Source organism: Phalacrocorax aristotelis, chromosome 2 (assembly GCF_949628215.1).
Source record: "Phalacrocorax aristotelis chromosome 2, bGulAri2.1, whole genome shotgun sequence".
Classification (NCBI taxonomy): Eukaryota; Metazoa; Chordata; class Aves; order Suliformes; family Phalacrocoracidae; genus Phalacrocorax; species Phalacrocorax aristotelis.
The window spans coordinates 3,657,533-3,673,438 of NC_134277.1; the positions used below are offsets into that span (position 1 = coordinate 3,657,533).

Here is a 15,906-nt window from a genome sequence, read left to right on the forward strand (position 1 = left end):
GGTGCTGGGCAAAACCCCAGCTGAAGGTGAGCAGCAGCCCAGGACAGGGGGATAATGATACCCCGTCATGTCCCCTCCAGCACAGGTATGGATGCTCCATCTTCATGCTCTACCCTGGATCCCCTCCAAGGATCCAGTTGGGAAGTGGGGGGGGGGCATCAGAGACATGCTGGAGGAACCGCATCCTGGGCAGGCTGGTGTTCAGAGCATCTCTGAATATCGGGATGGATGCAACCCGCTGGGAAGAGCCCTTTATCAGGACCACCAGGCTGAGCTGTCCCTAAATCCTGGCTCCTGGGTGGGTTTTGCAGCAGGGCTCGGCAGCAACCTCTCTCCCTGCACCTGAGTTGTTTCTCAGGGTTCAGCCTGATGTGTTACATCCTTCCCTTCAGCCACCAGCCTTCAAGGAAGCCCACAACACGGAGCTGCTGAGGACCAGCAGCAATTTAGGGTGTTTGAGGGGCAGGTGAGCGCTCACCCCTGGTTTTCTTTGCTCTTCTCCATCCCTTTCCCAGATCTGGATCCCCTGCACCAGCTGGGGTGATAACGGGCCGCTATGGGGGTTAAAACAATGCTCCCCAGCTACGAGCTGGGGTTTTATGCTCTCACCGTGACATGTGCTGTGGTGTACAGCGGCAGCGGGATCTTCGAAGCATCCAGAGGTAACGCTCCCTGTCGCATCACTCAGAGGGGGCTTGGGAGGGAGGATGGGTGCAAGGCGGCTGCTTTTATGGCTGACGATACCAGCAGCAGATCCCTGGCTTTAATTTTTGCAGAGAACAGCTTGAGGATCCTTTGCAAGGATCAAAAAGGATTTTTGCCTTTTTCCTGGTTACCCCCCTTGTCCCCATTCCTATGGCTCAGGGCGAGAAGCTCAAGCTGGCACGTCACAGCTTTCCCACCACGTGCCAGGCACCCACCCTGCCTACACAGGTCCAGCTCCCCACCTTTATGTCTGGAAGCCCAAAAAGCTGAAAATTGCATGGGATCAACCAGGGCTCCCCAGGATGTGCACTGCAAAAAGGCTTTGCTGGAAATTCTCACCGAAACAGTTGAGGTACCTGATTCCTATGGTTGTCCGTGGGAATTAGGCGCTCTGGGGGGTGGGGTGGTTGAGCCCTGACGGCTCGTCATCATGGTGAGGAAGGCTCCCTGCCTTGCCAAAACCCAGGCCCCATTTCCCAAAGCTGTTTCTCTCCCCCGTAACTCTGGTTCTTTTGCAGACAGCATGAACAGAAAGGCCTTTCGGGATGGCATAAAGCCAGGGTGGCACTACTTCGGCAGGAAGATGGTAAGCGGAGGAAGGACTCAGTCTTTTCTAGCTACTGGCGACATGGTCGGTGCTGACCGCTGGAGAAGCAGAGCTGGTTTTTCTGCTGCTGACACACTTTTGCAAAGTCCACGTGACTCGTATTTTCCTCCCTAAAGAACTAGTCAGGAAAATCTCAGCCCTGCAGCGCCGTGGATGCTCTGCTTTGTGTGCACCGAGACGAGCAACCTCTGCACATCTTGCCTGGGGTTTTATGACCAAACTAAAGCGCTTGGGAGCCCATGGGTGGAAAAATGGGAAGAAAAGGCTTTGAAAATTCTGTGGTTTCTCCTCCAGATGGGCGTCGGGGTGGGGTGTGAGGGCTGGGGGAAGTAAGGCACCCGGTGCTGCTCCCACAGGACGTGGCCGATTTCGAGTGGGTGATGTGGTTCACCTCATTCAGGAACGTCATCATCTTCGCCCTCTCAGGACATGTCCTTTTCGGCAAGATCTGCTCCATGACTGTGCCACAGGTGAGCCAGGGACATGGTGGGATGGATTTGAAAGCACCAGGGTGACCTGGGATCTGTGGAGGGGTCTTGAGGGATGTTCTAGGATGGGGGGATGTTCTAGGACAGGAGGAGCAGGGCTGGGGCTTTCACCAAGCTGACCACAGGTCGGGACTGCTCTCTTCTCGCAGCACCGGGCCGTGGTGTACATGCTGTATGGGGTCCTGGCCGTGCTGGGCAGCATGGGGCTCGTCTACCTGATGATCATCCTCTCCCACTGCCTTGTCCTCTACTCTGTTGCACTGGCCAAGCAGAAGTGGCTCTGCTACGTGGCAGGGCTTTGCTGTCTCGCCTCCTTCAAGGTGGAGCCATTCAGCTCCTGGCAGGTAGGTGCTGCCTCAGACCACTCATCCGCCTCATTTCCAGCCCACTTAAACCCAAGGAGAGAGACACATCTCCAGGGAGGGCTCCTGGGCACTTCTCCTGGCTATGTCAGAGCTCCTACAGGGTTTGGGAGGGAGGGGACTGCTGTGCTGCTGAGCTTGGGGATAATCCGGCAATGGCTATATCGTGTTTTGGTGGCTTCATGCTGGACCAGAGCTCAGGACACCTGAGTCTTTCTTGCTGCTTAGGCAACAGCTTGTCAGCCAGGCAAGATGTGTTCCTGTCCTGTGCCTCGCTTTCCCCACCTGTAACACAGTGCTGGGATGGGTTCAGTGATGCTTATGCCTATCTCTTATGTCTCTACGCAGTTAAGACTTTCTCTCACTGATGGGTGGAGAGAAGCCCGGGAAGGACCTTATAAAGCTATTCAGTCCCTCTGAAGGACAGTGCTGCCTGTCCTTGCCTGCCACTTACCTCTTGAAATGCATTCCCCCCTCTCCATCAGGCTTGTGCTGGCTTTCCTTCACTTCCTGGGGAGGGTAATGTCCCTGCGACAGGGTGACATTCCCACCCCAGAACAAAGCCTGCTCGGCGAAGACATGGCCAAAAGGATCTACCACTTCCCAGCTATTCTGGGATGCAGGAGCCAGCTAGGAAATTGAGCCCCAGGTTTCTCCTTCAAACAGCGAGACTCATTAGCTCCAGGAGCAATTGGGTTTGGAGCATAATTAGAGGCTTTGCCTACTGCCCTGGAAGTGATGGTCTCCACAAAGCGAGGGAGCACAGAAGTGACCCCGCGTTCCTGGTGGTAACTCTCTGTTTCTCATCCAGAGCGGGTTTGTAACAGGAGCTTTTGATCTTCAAGATGTCCTCTTCTATGGAGGAAGTGGCTTCACCATCATGCGCTGCATGAGCTTTGCACTCGAGAGCTCTGAGAGGAAAGAGGGCATCTACTCCATCTTTGACCTCCTCAAGTACAACTTCTACCTCCCCTTCTTCTTCTTCGGGCCTGTCATGACGTTTGACCAGTTCCATGCCCAGGTGAGTGCTCCTGAGGCCGGGCTGGAGGAGGACCTCTCCCTGTGTTTATTTGCTTGGGTTTAATGCCTACAAGAAACCTACTGTTTGCCACTATGAAGGTGCAAATAGTTGTAGAGCTTCTTGTGGTCACGTAGAGTCTGTGGCTGTAGTCTGGGTTGTGCAACGATGCCATGATTTTTGGGGAGAGAGACATAAAGTGCTGGATATTTTTACTTTCCGTTTTGGGTTTTTGGACATTCCCATGGATCAGTACAGGAGGGAAGACACTGCTATGGTGAAAACACCATGCTGGGATGAGGAGGGGAGGGTTCAGATCATGGCCTTGCTCGCTGGGCACCTGCACTGCTCGGTGCCTCGATTTCCAAGTGCTGTCCCCCAGCAGCTCCATGCTGCCCCGCTGTGTGGTGCCGGGAGGCCACGGTGAGAGCCGGCCGCGTGGTGCCCATCCACGGGACCTCTGCATGCTGGTGGCTGTGACAGCAAGGGACGTGTCACGTTTCCATCCAGCTGGTTTGCCCAAGGAACATGAATTTCTGGAGACGGTCTGTGTTTCTTAAGACGAAGTTACTTCTCTAGAAATAAGTAAGATTGGGTGGAAAGCTGTGTTTCAGCAACCAGGGGCTTCCTCTCCTCCCCATGAAATACTCTGGTGCCCCAAGTCTTTGCCAGTATCACACACAACCAAGGGCACTTTTTGAAGACCAGACCCCAAAGAGCACTGGAAAACATCAACAGAAGCTTAGGCTGGAACTAGACAGCCTCTGGGGCTGTTTCACCTCCCAGGATCAAACAAAAATCTTTCCCTTCTCACCTTTCCCATCCCAATGTCTTTTTACATCAAAGATCAACCTTGGTCATCAAAACAAACCAGTCCCTCCCTTAGCAAGCAGTACCTCTTGCTTGGCCAGCAATGGTGCTGGGAAGGATTGCCACCACCCCTTTGTTTCATTTTAAAGAAGAACATCTACATTGAATTTTTGGATCCCAATTGACATCTGGATGCTTGTTTTGGAAAAACATTTGTGAATTCGGAAGAAAAACCAGCCCAGGGCAGGGGTGAGCAGCCAGAGCCTCCCTGGTGAGCAGGAGACCAAAGACCCACCCAGCCCAGCACCTTCTCTCCAGCATTGGGCTGGTAGTGGTTGCCTAAGAAAGGGTCTGCACTAGTCTTGTTTCCTCCAGTGAGCAGATTGAGCCCTACTCCTTGCTAGTTCATCCACTTGGGGCATTAACAACCTCATGCTGCGTGCTGAAAGGATGAGAGTGCAGGACTGAGATTCCTTGGGTACTGCAGGATCTATTTAAAAGGATTCTTACAGCATTTGACCCTGAAGATCGTAAGGTCAGCTCTGGTGTCCCCCATGAGGGATGCTCATGGTGCATTGAGTCCAGCCTGTTCTCAGCAGACCAGCACCAGCTCTTCTTCCCAGGCTGCTGGAAGAAATGTTTCATCCTAAGGCTTCATCTTTCCAGCTGTGTCTTATCTGTCAGGCTGAGGTCCAGGCGAGTGTGGCTCCAGCAGCCCCACTGCCCAAGCCCCTCTGGAGGGGGTGCAGTACCCCGGGGTGCCCTCCTCATCCTGTGTTCTTCCTTCTGCAGTTTCCTTCAGTCTTTCCTATGAGAAGAGCAGCCCTGGTTTATACTAACGCTGCAGCCAGGTATCCATAAATCAGGGCATTAAACTGCTGGTGTCTCCAAGATCTGAACTCCCACCAGCCCTACAAGGCTTTATCTGGAGGGTCCTGTGCCCTTTGCACAGCCCCAAACCATGACGTTTATAGCCACGTAATGAGCAATCCTCCCGGCTCTGTTGCTTAGATCTCTTACACCAAAGGCACAGGGAGTAAATCCCCAATCCCTTTCCCGTGCCCCAGCCAGGGGTCCTCTCTCGGCCTGGCCACCACTGCCATCTCCTGGCTAGATGCCCCCCTGCACTGCTGGAGCTGCAGCTCATTGCAGAGGTGAACTCCTAATTGCCCAACAGCGATTACGGGGGCAGGTAGATGAGGTCCCTTCCCCAGGGTGGGGCGTATGGCCCAGTTAGGGAGTGGATCTGTCACTGGCTCCTACTGGTGCTCCATCCTGATGGAGCCCGTACACACCCATGTGTGATGGGAATTCACCCGTACCAGGGCTTGGGCAGCCCCATTTGAGCTGAAAAGCATCTTCTTTACTAGGATCAAAGGAACAAATTCACTTCTGTAGGGCTGGAAGTGTGGGGGATGCAGCCCTGATCCCAAGGGGAAGGTGGCAGAGTGGTGCCACCACACGCAGACATGAGAATGAGAGGAAATGGCCCCAAGTTGTGCCAGGGGAGGTTTAGATTGGTTATTAGGAAAAAATTCTTCACCAAAAGGGTTGTCAAGCACTGGAACAGGCTGCCCAGGGAAGTGGTGGAGTCACCATCCCTGGACAGATTTAAAAGACGTGTAGACATGGTGCTTGGGGACATGGTTTAGTGGTGGGCTTGGCAGCGTCAAGTTAACAGTTGGACTCAGTGATCTTAAAAGCCTTTTCCAACCTAAATAATTCTATAATTATATGAAAGGGGAGCTCTGTGTCCTCCCACACGTCTCCACGTGCCAGAGCCTGTCCTCCCTCGGCCTCTCCTCCAGCTCAGGGTCCAGCGGCCTCTTTAGATCCTTAAAGCACTTGGCATATAACAGACATGAAAAAAAATCTGGCAAAGGCTTTAATTCTCAGGAATCATCTGGATTTGACAACGGGGCTGGTGTGGCAGCCTGTGGATTATGTTGGGAGAGCTCCCACCTCTTGCAGGGAATAAAGGCAAAGTAATAAACATAAGAGGATTTTGAATACAGCAGCAATTTTTACGGCGATGCGGGGAAGCAAGGACATCAGTCTGCCCAGTGTAATCCTGAAAGCTTGCTCTGATGATTTTTTCTTTTTAATGTTACAACAGCTAAAGACATCACAGCTCCTGGAGGCAAAGCCCGGCCCCTGTTTGTACAAGAGACAGCAGAGACAAAACCCCCATCGATCAGGTCCCAACCGATGCAGGGTGGCCCCTCGAGCAGCTCTCCCTCTCATTCACAGCAGGTGTCTGCAGCAGAAGCCCCAGAGACCATCAGCTTTCCTCTTCCTGCTCCTCCTCCCAAATGACCCTGGCCAAAAAAATTCACCTGGCCCTGGCAGAGCTGTCAGGTGGGATTCTAGCCCTGCTCCCAGCCTCTCCTGGGCATGCAGATGTCCTTCCCTGCAGGCTGTGGCATCCTGTAGATGTGGTGGGTGTGGGAATTTGCTCCCCCTTAGTGACCTGTGCAAGGGGCCACCCTTAAGCAAGGTCGACTTTCTGGACGTGTCCCTGCAGAAAAAGCAAAAAACCCAGCTCCCTGCTCGGTAAGGCTTTCACCCCACCTGCAGTCCTGTAGGTACAGCCAGACCTGTCGCTGCTGTGTCACGCTACGTGCCTGCTCTGCTGGAGACCCCAGTGATGGGAACAGCCTTTGCGAGGAGGGCGATCCAGGATGCACGTTGCTGCCGTGCTCATCACTGAGGCTGGGGTGTTGGGGGGTGCTGTGGGTGGGACCTGCTCCCTGTGGATGTGTTCATGTGAACTAGTCCTTTGGGTCTTCCTGAATCAACGGAGATTTTGGCCGTGTAGTCCATGGTGTAATTTCTAAAGGACAGTGTTGAATTCGGACCTTGACCATTTCTCTGGATGGAGGAACATGCAGCCCACCCTGCCTCTCAGCTTAGCCCTCTCCTGCTTTGCCATCCTGGCAGGTGAGCACCCGAGAGCTGAGACGCAAAGATGATGAGATGAGGAGCATCCGGGTCCATGCTTTTCTCCACATGGGGGCCATCATTGCTGTGGACATCTTCTTCCACTTCTTCTACATCCTCACCCTTCCTTCTGACCTGAAGTTTGTGAACCGCCTCTCAGACTGGTCCTTGGGTGAGTGGCCATGATTGGACATGCTCACACCTGTACTTAGCTTCAAGGCAGCGGCAAGTGATTCAGATCTCCATCCATCTTTACTGAGAGGCCTCATCAATGGCTATTCTGGAGAGGTTTGGGTAAAGCCCAAGCCTGAGCCAAGCTCAGGGTTTAAGATGCTGAATACCAAGCCATCCCCTTTGCCTTTGTCTGGACTGGAAAGGAGCTCAGACCTTAAAATATCAACCCCGTGCTGTTGCAAGGGGCACATTGGTACCTCGGATGCCTTCACAGGTGGCCACCCATTATGGGTGTTTGTGCGCCACTGAAATGGCCACAGGGCATAGGTTATACAGAGAGCATCTCAGAGGAGTTGTAGCTGCTGTCTTCAACTACCTAAAGGAGGGTTGTGGAGAAGGTGAACTCTTCTTGGAGGTTGGCAGGGAAGAAGCAGGACACAGCAAACAAGGTGCAGCAAGGCAAAGTTGGATTGCATGTAAGGATATATTTTCTTAGAGTGATCAAACACTGAAACAGTGCCACAGAGGGGTTATAGATTCTCCAAAAATAGAGATATTCGATGCTTAAATGGACAAGGTTCAGAGAAACCTGACCTCCGTTTGACACTAGCCATGCTCTGAGCAGGGCTGGACTAGGAACCTCCAGAAACCAAACTCCTGGATGAGCAGTGGTGACAGCACTGGCATTCAGCTGGCAGCTGGATGGAGGATTTCAGGTGGCCAAATACATGTCTGATGGCAGCATCTGAGCTGACCATAGGGTATCTGACATCCACACGGGGCTGGTACAGGGCAAACAGGGGCTGGAGAAGCCCCGTGTCCCTCCAGAGTGCCAGCTGGAGGCCAGGAGAAAATCCTAATGCAGCTAGAATGGCACTAGCATTGATTTAGGGTGTCCTAGGAGACCTGGGTGGACTGACCAAGCTGAGCTCCTCTGCAGGCTCTGCTGGCTGTACCAACCAGATCCGCCTTATCCACGGTGGGAGCTCAGGTATGGGTCACATCAATGTACTGTATGGCCCTTTAATCTGTGAGCTGAATCCCACCAAGACAGAGGCATTTTAACTTCTGTTTGCATAGGAATTTGAAATCTTTGGTGTTTTTTTCCTGCAAGGGTTGTTTCTAGTGTCAGACCCCTTCTTAGGACATAGATTCTGATCCTAGCTCTGCCATAACGTCAGTGTTACGTCTATGGCTGCAAAATGCTGGGGGTGGGTGCGTTTCAAAGAAGGTGTCAATAAAACCTTGGCGGTCAGAGTCAAGAACTGTGATGAGTTTGTCATAGGTTAACAAGTCTTAGAGGGGGAGGAAAGATCTTGTGCTGGAAGAAATGAGATTTGTATGAGTTTCTTGGACTACTAAGACCAATAAACAGTTTGATCCCAAATACCTCAAGAAGATATTGTCCTTTTGGTTCAAGCTTCTTAAAAAGCTACTTAGTTTTAAAAGCTTTGCTGCTCCAAGGCAGCATTAGACTGTCCTCTTGATGTTATGTTTGTTGCAATAGACTACGTGCTCCCACAGGACATGATGTCCCCCAAAGTCCTGAAGCTTATACATCCCCTGCGCCTCTTCATGTGTCTGACTACTGTTTTTGCTCCAGCTGGCTTGGCCTACTCCAATTTGGTGTATGACTGGGTGAAAGCTGCTGTCATGTTTGGGGTCATCAACACCATTGCCAGACTGGACCACTTGGACCCACCCCAGCCCCCAAAATGCATCACCATGCTCTATGTCTTCGCAGAAACGTGAGTACCCTACGTGCATTGATGAAGAGAGACTGAGTGTTTGACCTGAACGAAATGTGCACGGTGGGGGGGAGGTCTGGACTGTGCTTCTGAGGAGGCCACCTACATTGAACAGTCTATAGTGAACCTATAGTCTAGCCCTGGCCGTAGCCCAGGGAAATATTCTTGGGCAGGAAGCAATGGATAAGATAGGTTACAACCACATTGGTAACGGGAAATGTTCAAGGAAAGAGCGTGGAGAACTGTTGTGAACAAGGTTCAAGTACCTCACCAGGTGCCCAGGTACCGTCTATGCCTGACTGTGGAAGGGTGTCATCATACTGCATGTCTTAACATGTTTTTTATCATCTGTATTTTAGGCATTTTGACAGAGGGATTAATGACTGGCTATGCAAGTAAGTGTCTAATCAACTGTCGCTAGTCTGGTTCGGGGTCTTCTCTTTCATCACGTAGCTACGAAGCTTTAAATGCTGATCATCCCAATGCTGAGGTTTCCTTTGTTCTGGGTGAATCCCACTATAACATCAAGTCATATTCAGTCTGTTTATCCCTAAGACCATTGAATTGCCACAAAGTGCAACAGCCCCCTTTCCCCACCCACCCCAAGCTGGGAATAAGAGAGTCCTGTCCCAGAAAACCATTTAATTCTGGTGGCTTTAGTGTTCCCTCAAGGGAGAAAGGGTCAGGTTCATATTCCACCAGGAGGAAAGGGGAATTGAGCACCGGTCTCCCATATTCTGGTTAACAAGGGTGGCTCGAGTTCCATCTACACGTCCCTCAGCTCTACAGCTCTCTTCACCCATGAGTACACACCGACAAATATGTACTGAAGGTGGTGGCTCCTCTGTGCTGAAATCCCGTGCATCAGCAAGCACGAGATAGCCTGCAGCTCTGTGGATCCCCACAATTTATCAGCCCTTTATCTGAAAGAGGGGAAAAGGGGTTTTTTTTGTCCTTAAGGAGATAGAGGTATGTGAGGAAAATGAGCCACATGTAGCTGGACTGTAGCAAAAATCAGTTTATTGCTGGAAAGCGTCAGCCAAAACATTGTGGTTGAGTGTGGAAGGAGGGAATCCAGAGGGTTCTCCTTGACCATGGGGAACACTGACCACTTTCCTTGGCTGTTAGGTACGTGTATGACCACATTGGAGAGAACCACGACAACATCATGAAGGAGCTTGTGGCCACCATCGCCACCTTTGCCGTCACCACCCTGTGGCTGGGGCCCTGTGAGATTGTTTACATCTGGTCTGTCTTCAACTGCTTTGGCCTCAACTTTGAGCTCTGGGTGCAGAAGTTCTTTCAGAGGGAGCCTTTTGCCAAACTGGAGGTGAGGAGCTGGGCTGCAAGTGAATGGGTGAAGATCAGTGAGTCTGGGGCCAAACTCTGCTGCTGGAAAATGTCCATGACTGTATGGAGCTCAGACTTGTTTATACAAGTCAGATCCATTTTCAGATGATACTGAAAGGCAACATCCTTGATCGTGTCATGCAGCTCCATGTCCAAGCCTTCTGCCTGGAGAACTGAAGCTCTCTTCTGTGGCCTTCAGTGTCCTTGAGTACTTAGCTGTGCAAGGGAAGCACAGCCCTGATGCTCTGTAGTTTCGTCTTATGCACTGTGCCACCCACCCAGAGCAAATTCCCACCTGCCCTATGATGCTTCATGGGAAATTTAGGTTGGGTGTAGCTTTCAGAGGGAAAGCAGAAGTCCAGGAGAACCAGGAATGCAGCCCCAATGAGGCATCAGAGTGCCACAGATGGACACAAAATCTGAGGTCTCTCCATGGGGAAACATTTATACATTTCCATATGGAAATTGTTCTCCTTGTTCTGCAAAACATATTGGTGTTCTCAGTGGTTTTGATCTGATTTCTGATAAAAGCAAATGTTTAGGTACTAGAATGAATTATTTTCCAACCACTCCAAAGCTTCATGCCCTGTCTCTGTTTGGGAGCAAGGTGCCTCAGGGACATGGAAGAAAAGCTTAGGAAACTCCAACCTGGAAGAAATTATGTTCCTTATTTGTTTTGCCCAAACTGAAGTCTGGAGGTCCTAAACTAGTTCAGTAAAGACTCCTTTTGAATAAGAACTTTGGAAAGCAATCCTCCCATTTGCTCTCCTCGTTGAACTTCTAATCAGATTATAGCACTCGCAGGCAGTGAAATCTCCTCCCCTGCGGCACCGCAATTCTCAGCACTAAGTGGCCTCGGGATTCATCGTGCTCTTTGAAGGCTGCTATAAACCACTTCCCTGCTCCACTCACAGCAGCTGCTCCTGAGGATTATGTGCCAGTGACAATTTCATTCTGCTGCTGTCACCAGTTTTCAGCTTCTTTTTTTTTTTTTTAATTCCTAAGAAACTATTTCTACCAGGAGCTGGGATTGATTTGCACATAGGACTAATAATCCTGGTATACAACAGCATTCATCTGCCTTGAGGAATGGCTTACCCAAGGCAACAGATGAAAAAAGCAGTACTCAGCCATAACAATTAGTATGAAACCATGTATAACATCTTGCCCCTACCCATGGGACCTTGAAACACCGGTCCAGAGCCCCAAATGCATCTAAGTCCAGCAGTTTTACTTTGTCCTTATGTTTCTTCATCGGAGATAATAAAAGCTGCTCTAATTTTTGCCTGCCCCTCTGCAATCCCAGCTGGTGTTTGGCTGGAGTTGGACCCATCCATCCCCTTTCCTTACAGTCCCATTTTTCCTCACTTTCTGCTCCTCTCCCCTCCACAGGCCAAAATGTCAGCAGCCATGTCTCGGCGGATTAGGGCAGCTTTTGGGGCGGCAAATTTCTGGGCCATCGTCCTCTACAACATCCTAGCACTCAACAGCCTGGAGTTTGCACTGCTGGTCACCAAGAGACTACTTCTGACGGGTAAGATGCTACCAGCCTTCCCCATTGAGGCACCCTTGTCTTGATGGGGGGAAGCTGGTAAGGGAGCTGACAGCTAGGCCTTCAGAGTCCCCTTGGTGGTCTGGCCATCGGCTTGTTATGTGGCTGCTCCGAGTGTGCTTAATTATTGTTCAGAAGGTGCAGGAAGCTGTTTCTTAGCTCCCATCCTTTTTGTGTGAGCTCTCTGGGAATGAGCTGCCTTCCAGATGGGCTTGTACAGCTCCTAGCTCAGTCTGATGCTGTGATTTAGATTCCTTGCAGCACCACAAAGGCCACGTTTGCTGCACCAATGTGGGCTGTGAAATGGTTCCCTTGCTGGAGAAAGGGATTTCCTTGTCCTGCCTCATCTCCTTTTGCCTTAGCAGTTACTCCTGCATCAACCTGAAGGTGACAGGTACGAATCCTCATCCTAGGCTTCTAATGAACAGTCTTATCTGTACATTTCTAATCAGTGGATGGTGGCACTATTTTGAGGTCTTCTTGAGCAGCCCAGGGTATAAATAGCCATTGGGAGCCTATGTCCTCCAGCCCTCTCTGGGACAGGGCTGGCATAGGAAATGGATAATGTGACGCTCTGGGCTCAGTATGCCAGAAGTGCCTGCCTGCTGAGCTAGCTGGCCTTTGCTGGTTGCATTATTCATTTCAGAAGTCCTGTTTTATCAGGTACAAATCCTGTGTCTCCCCTCTGCTGTGGATACCAGACTCGTGGTTACAAATGTCGTCAGATCCTTCCTAAGTGGAGGGAGAGCTCCTGGTTCTCAGTCATTTACTTAGGTGACAAAAAAATGTGTTTCCTGGGTGCACACTGTGTCCCCACTAGGTATGGGACAAGGCTGGGGTTGATCCTCAGCATCAGTGGGGCACAAAGCTTCCAGAAGGTCACAGCGTTGAACAACAATGGACATGGGCAGGTTGAATGGGCAGAAAGTCAACCACCAAGTCTGAACCTGGGGGGCAGGAGGAGTTTTGGAGGTAAGGGAGTGTTCAAAGCCACTCCAGCATGTTCCCACATTAACCACAGTCCATGATGCCTTGGTGGGCTCAGGCACTGCTTCATCTAAAATCTGAACCTGTGAATTTCTCTCTTCACTCAGTGAAGCTGTAGGGCTGGATCCACAATGGAAAATGTCACTGGTCGTCATGAACTTGTGGGACCTCCCAAAGACACCTGGGAGGCAGCAGTGCTGGAGAAGAGCTGGCCCTATTAGGCAAGCAGCTGTACCAAGATGACCATGTCTCCCTCCGTCTTCTAGGTTTCCCTGTCAGCACCTTGTCCATCTGGTTCATCACGTACTGCGGAGTGCAGCTGATCAAAGAGCGTGAGCGCATCCTGGCCATTGAGGAGGAGAAGTGTGACAAAGCAAAGGTGGAGTAGAGGGAGGCAGTGGCAGGCTTGTCCCAAAGCCTCATCTCCCTTCCAGCCACCGCTGCCAGGCCAGCCACTGGCAGGGGCTCTCCAAGCACTCCTGACAATCGAACTGCTGTAGCTCACCCATGTAGAAGTCACCTGGAAGGCGCAGGTCACCCCCTTGCTGCAGGAAAGATTTTCTGTAAGACACAGTGAGCGTTTCTCAGGCTCCCCGTGCGCGGCAGATGGCTGAGGCAGGCTCCCGGGACATTTCTTTAACGCCAGCCAACCCCACCATTTTTCTGACCCTCTGACATTGTGCAGAGCTAGAGATTTCACCCCCTGCTTCCCATAACTCTTGGTCCACCAGCACTCAGCTCTCCCACAGGACCTGTAGCCCATGTCTCCCAGAGGAGACTCTCCAAGTCCCGCAGCTGGAGGCTTTAGGGTGGACCACGCATCCAGGACTGAGAAAGGGATTAGCTAGAGTTGAGCCTGCTCTGAGAAAACCATCTCCAGGTTATTTCCAGCTCAAGCATCCTATGTTTCTTTCACTACACGAAATGGTCAGCATCCACTGTCAAGTGCATCTCTGGTTGTGCAGTAAGGAATATATGATCTATACCTACCAAGAGGCTAATAAATAAATAGCAGAGTCTTTATAGCAAAGGGAAGGAGGATCAGGAACAGCACGTTGAAGGGTAATTATCTTCCCACCACTGTCAGCGGTGCAGAATGATAGCTGTTATGATGCTGCAAAACAGGCCCCTTCAGTGCTAAATGTCTTGAAAAAAATGATTTAGTGCCAACATTAGACATAGTTAATAAGAACGAGGGAGCCATACCCACTTCACAGGCATCGTGCATTGGGTACGGGTCACCTGAAGAGCAGGCATGCTGAAGAAACACAACACACGGCTCACAACTCTTGCTCCCCAGGCCCCAATTCAGACCCAAAGGGCCCTCTGCTGCTGGGCCTGAGACCGATGTATCACAGCAAGGTGGTCGTGGTGGCCACGTGTCCTGGGACTCAAAACCAAATTGCATTTTTTTACATGTCATGGACAAAGGTTTAAGCTCACATTCCTGCCCATGGCAGAGGAACAGAAGATGCTGTAGCCAACTCTTGCTCGTCTCTATCCATCCGTCCCTTTGCTCAACAGCCTTCAGTGCACATAGCCGAAGCCCATGACTGCATGGCTGTATGAGCACACACGCATATGTACAACCAAAGGAGAAAGACTCTGATTGCAGAGCGATGATTTGGGACCTTGTGGTGGAGGGAAACCCTACTGCTTGGAGAAGTAGACTTTGGGACGCTGCATAGTGAGCGCATTGACTAAATGAACATGTGTGAAACACAGTGCCTTGGGGGGAAAATGGGTTAATAACTGGAAAATAGCTCTGTCTCTCTTACACTTTAGAATAATTTTCAGTGGCCTTATGTCTGAGTTCTGCTGATGTTTGGGGAGGGCAGAATCTGGACCACTTTGTAATGTGGGTTGAGATGCTTGGTGTTGGTGTGTTCTGGCTTCTGGATGAAAGAGGATTGGTTCGCAGACAGTTTCCAGCTCTGCCAAAGGTATTTGTGAAGTCCCTGATAAATGTCATTTATTTATGTAGTAAATAAATGTTGGAAATCTGTCCACCCGTTATGCGGCTATAATGCAGGTGCCACCGTGGGTAATGCCCTGCCATCAGAGCTGAGAGACACTAGGATCTGTTTGCAATTCCTCACGTCCCACCCCTGACTGTGACACAAGATAAGACGCTGTTGAGTTTGACAGAAGCCCACCTTAGCAGCATCACCAGATTGGAGGTTTGGCTGCATCTTGGCTAATAGTCACCTTTATTTTGACTCCCCCTTTGTACTGGTGAAATACCACGAGCCTACTGCCATCAAACTTTCATCCATGTAGTTTTTATTTCTGAGAGCCCGACCCAAAATATTGGCAGTAGCAGCAGGTATTGTGCCTTGGTGGCATCTCTAGTCACATCCCCAAAACCCCTTCAGCTACCAGGCATACCCCTTTTTAACACAGATCTGCTGCTGGTAGGTGTTCCTTGGCATCTCCATTATTTCAGATTTACTCTTTACCACCAAAGCAGCTATGACGTGATGTGCTTCCTCCCTGCGTAAAATTCAGCTCTTCTCCTCCATATGGGTGTCCTCGCACTGCTGAAGCCACCTTGAGCTGCCAAGACCAAGGGCTCTGTCTCTGCAGGTGGCTCAGCTCAGGACCCTGACTGCCTGGGAGGGCAGAGTCACCCACCTACCGGTGTCGAAGTGGGTGACTCACACGGCGAAGCCCAGTGACTCTGCACTGCCCTCCTGACTTGGATACTCCAGGAGAGAAAATAACCCATTCACTAAGGATCTAAATATACCCAGCAGCTGCATCTGCTGGAGCTGCCAGGAGGAGATAATCTTAGACACCAACCCAGTGAGTGATTTGTTAGAGAGACAGTTCATGGGAGAACTTGGGCTTTGCCCCCCTTTGCCTGAAGTTATGCCCTCGTTTATCACTGCTGTTAGAAGCCCAGGTGGTCTGGTGGGCCAGGAGCACCCAAGTGGTGCTATCTCAACCACATCTCACTGTACAGCATTGTGCAGGAGACCCTCAGCCTCAGTGTATGCCTCCATGGAGTGGGATTTATCGACTGCTCATTTCCCCCCTGGAGAAGAGTGTCTTGTCTGATCTGGTTATTCCCTGCCTGTTAGTAAAACTTGCCTGAGAAACTAAGAAAAAGCAATTATTTATTGCCACTACAAATCCAAATTAATAGCCCTACACTGGACCCTG

The 15,906-nt window shown here is 50.9% G+C and overlaps 1 protein-coding gene across 1 annotated transcript; it reads left to right on the forward strand.

Moving 5' to 3' along the window:
- Positions 1-447: 447 nt before the first annotated feature.
- On the forward strand, positions 448-14,749 carry HHATL (hedgehog acyltransferase like). Its single transcript, XM_075082183.1, has 11 exons — positions 448-662; positions 1,224-1,291; positions 1,669-1,782; positions 1,950-2,144; positions 2,974-3,183; positions 6,931-7,102; positions 8,708-8,852; positions 9,212-9,247; positions 9,981-10,182; positions 11,595-11,736; positions 13,008-14,749. Exons 1-11 carry the CDS (start codon positions 557-559, stop codon positions 13,127-13,129), a joined length of 1,512 nt encoding a protein of 503 aa, XP_074938284.1. The 5' UTR covers positions 448-556; the 3' UTR covers positions 13,130-14,749.
- The last annotated feature ends 1,157 nt before the right edge of the window (positions 14,750-15,906 follow it).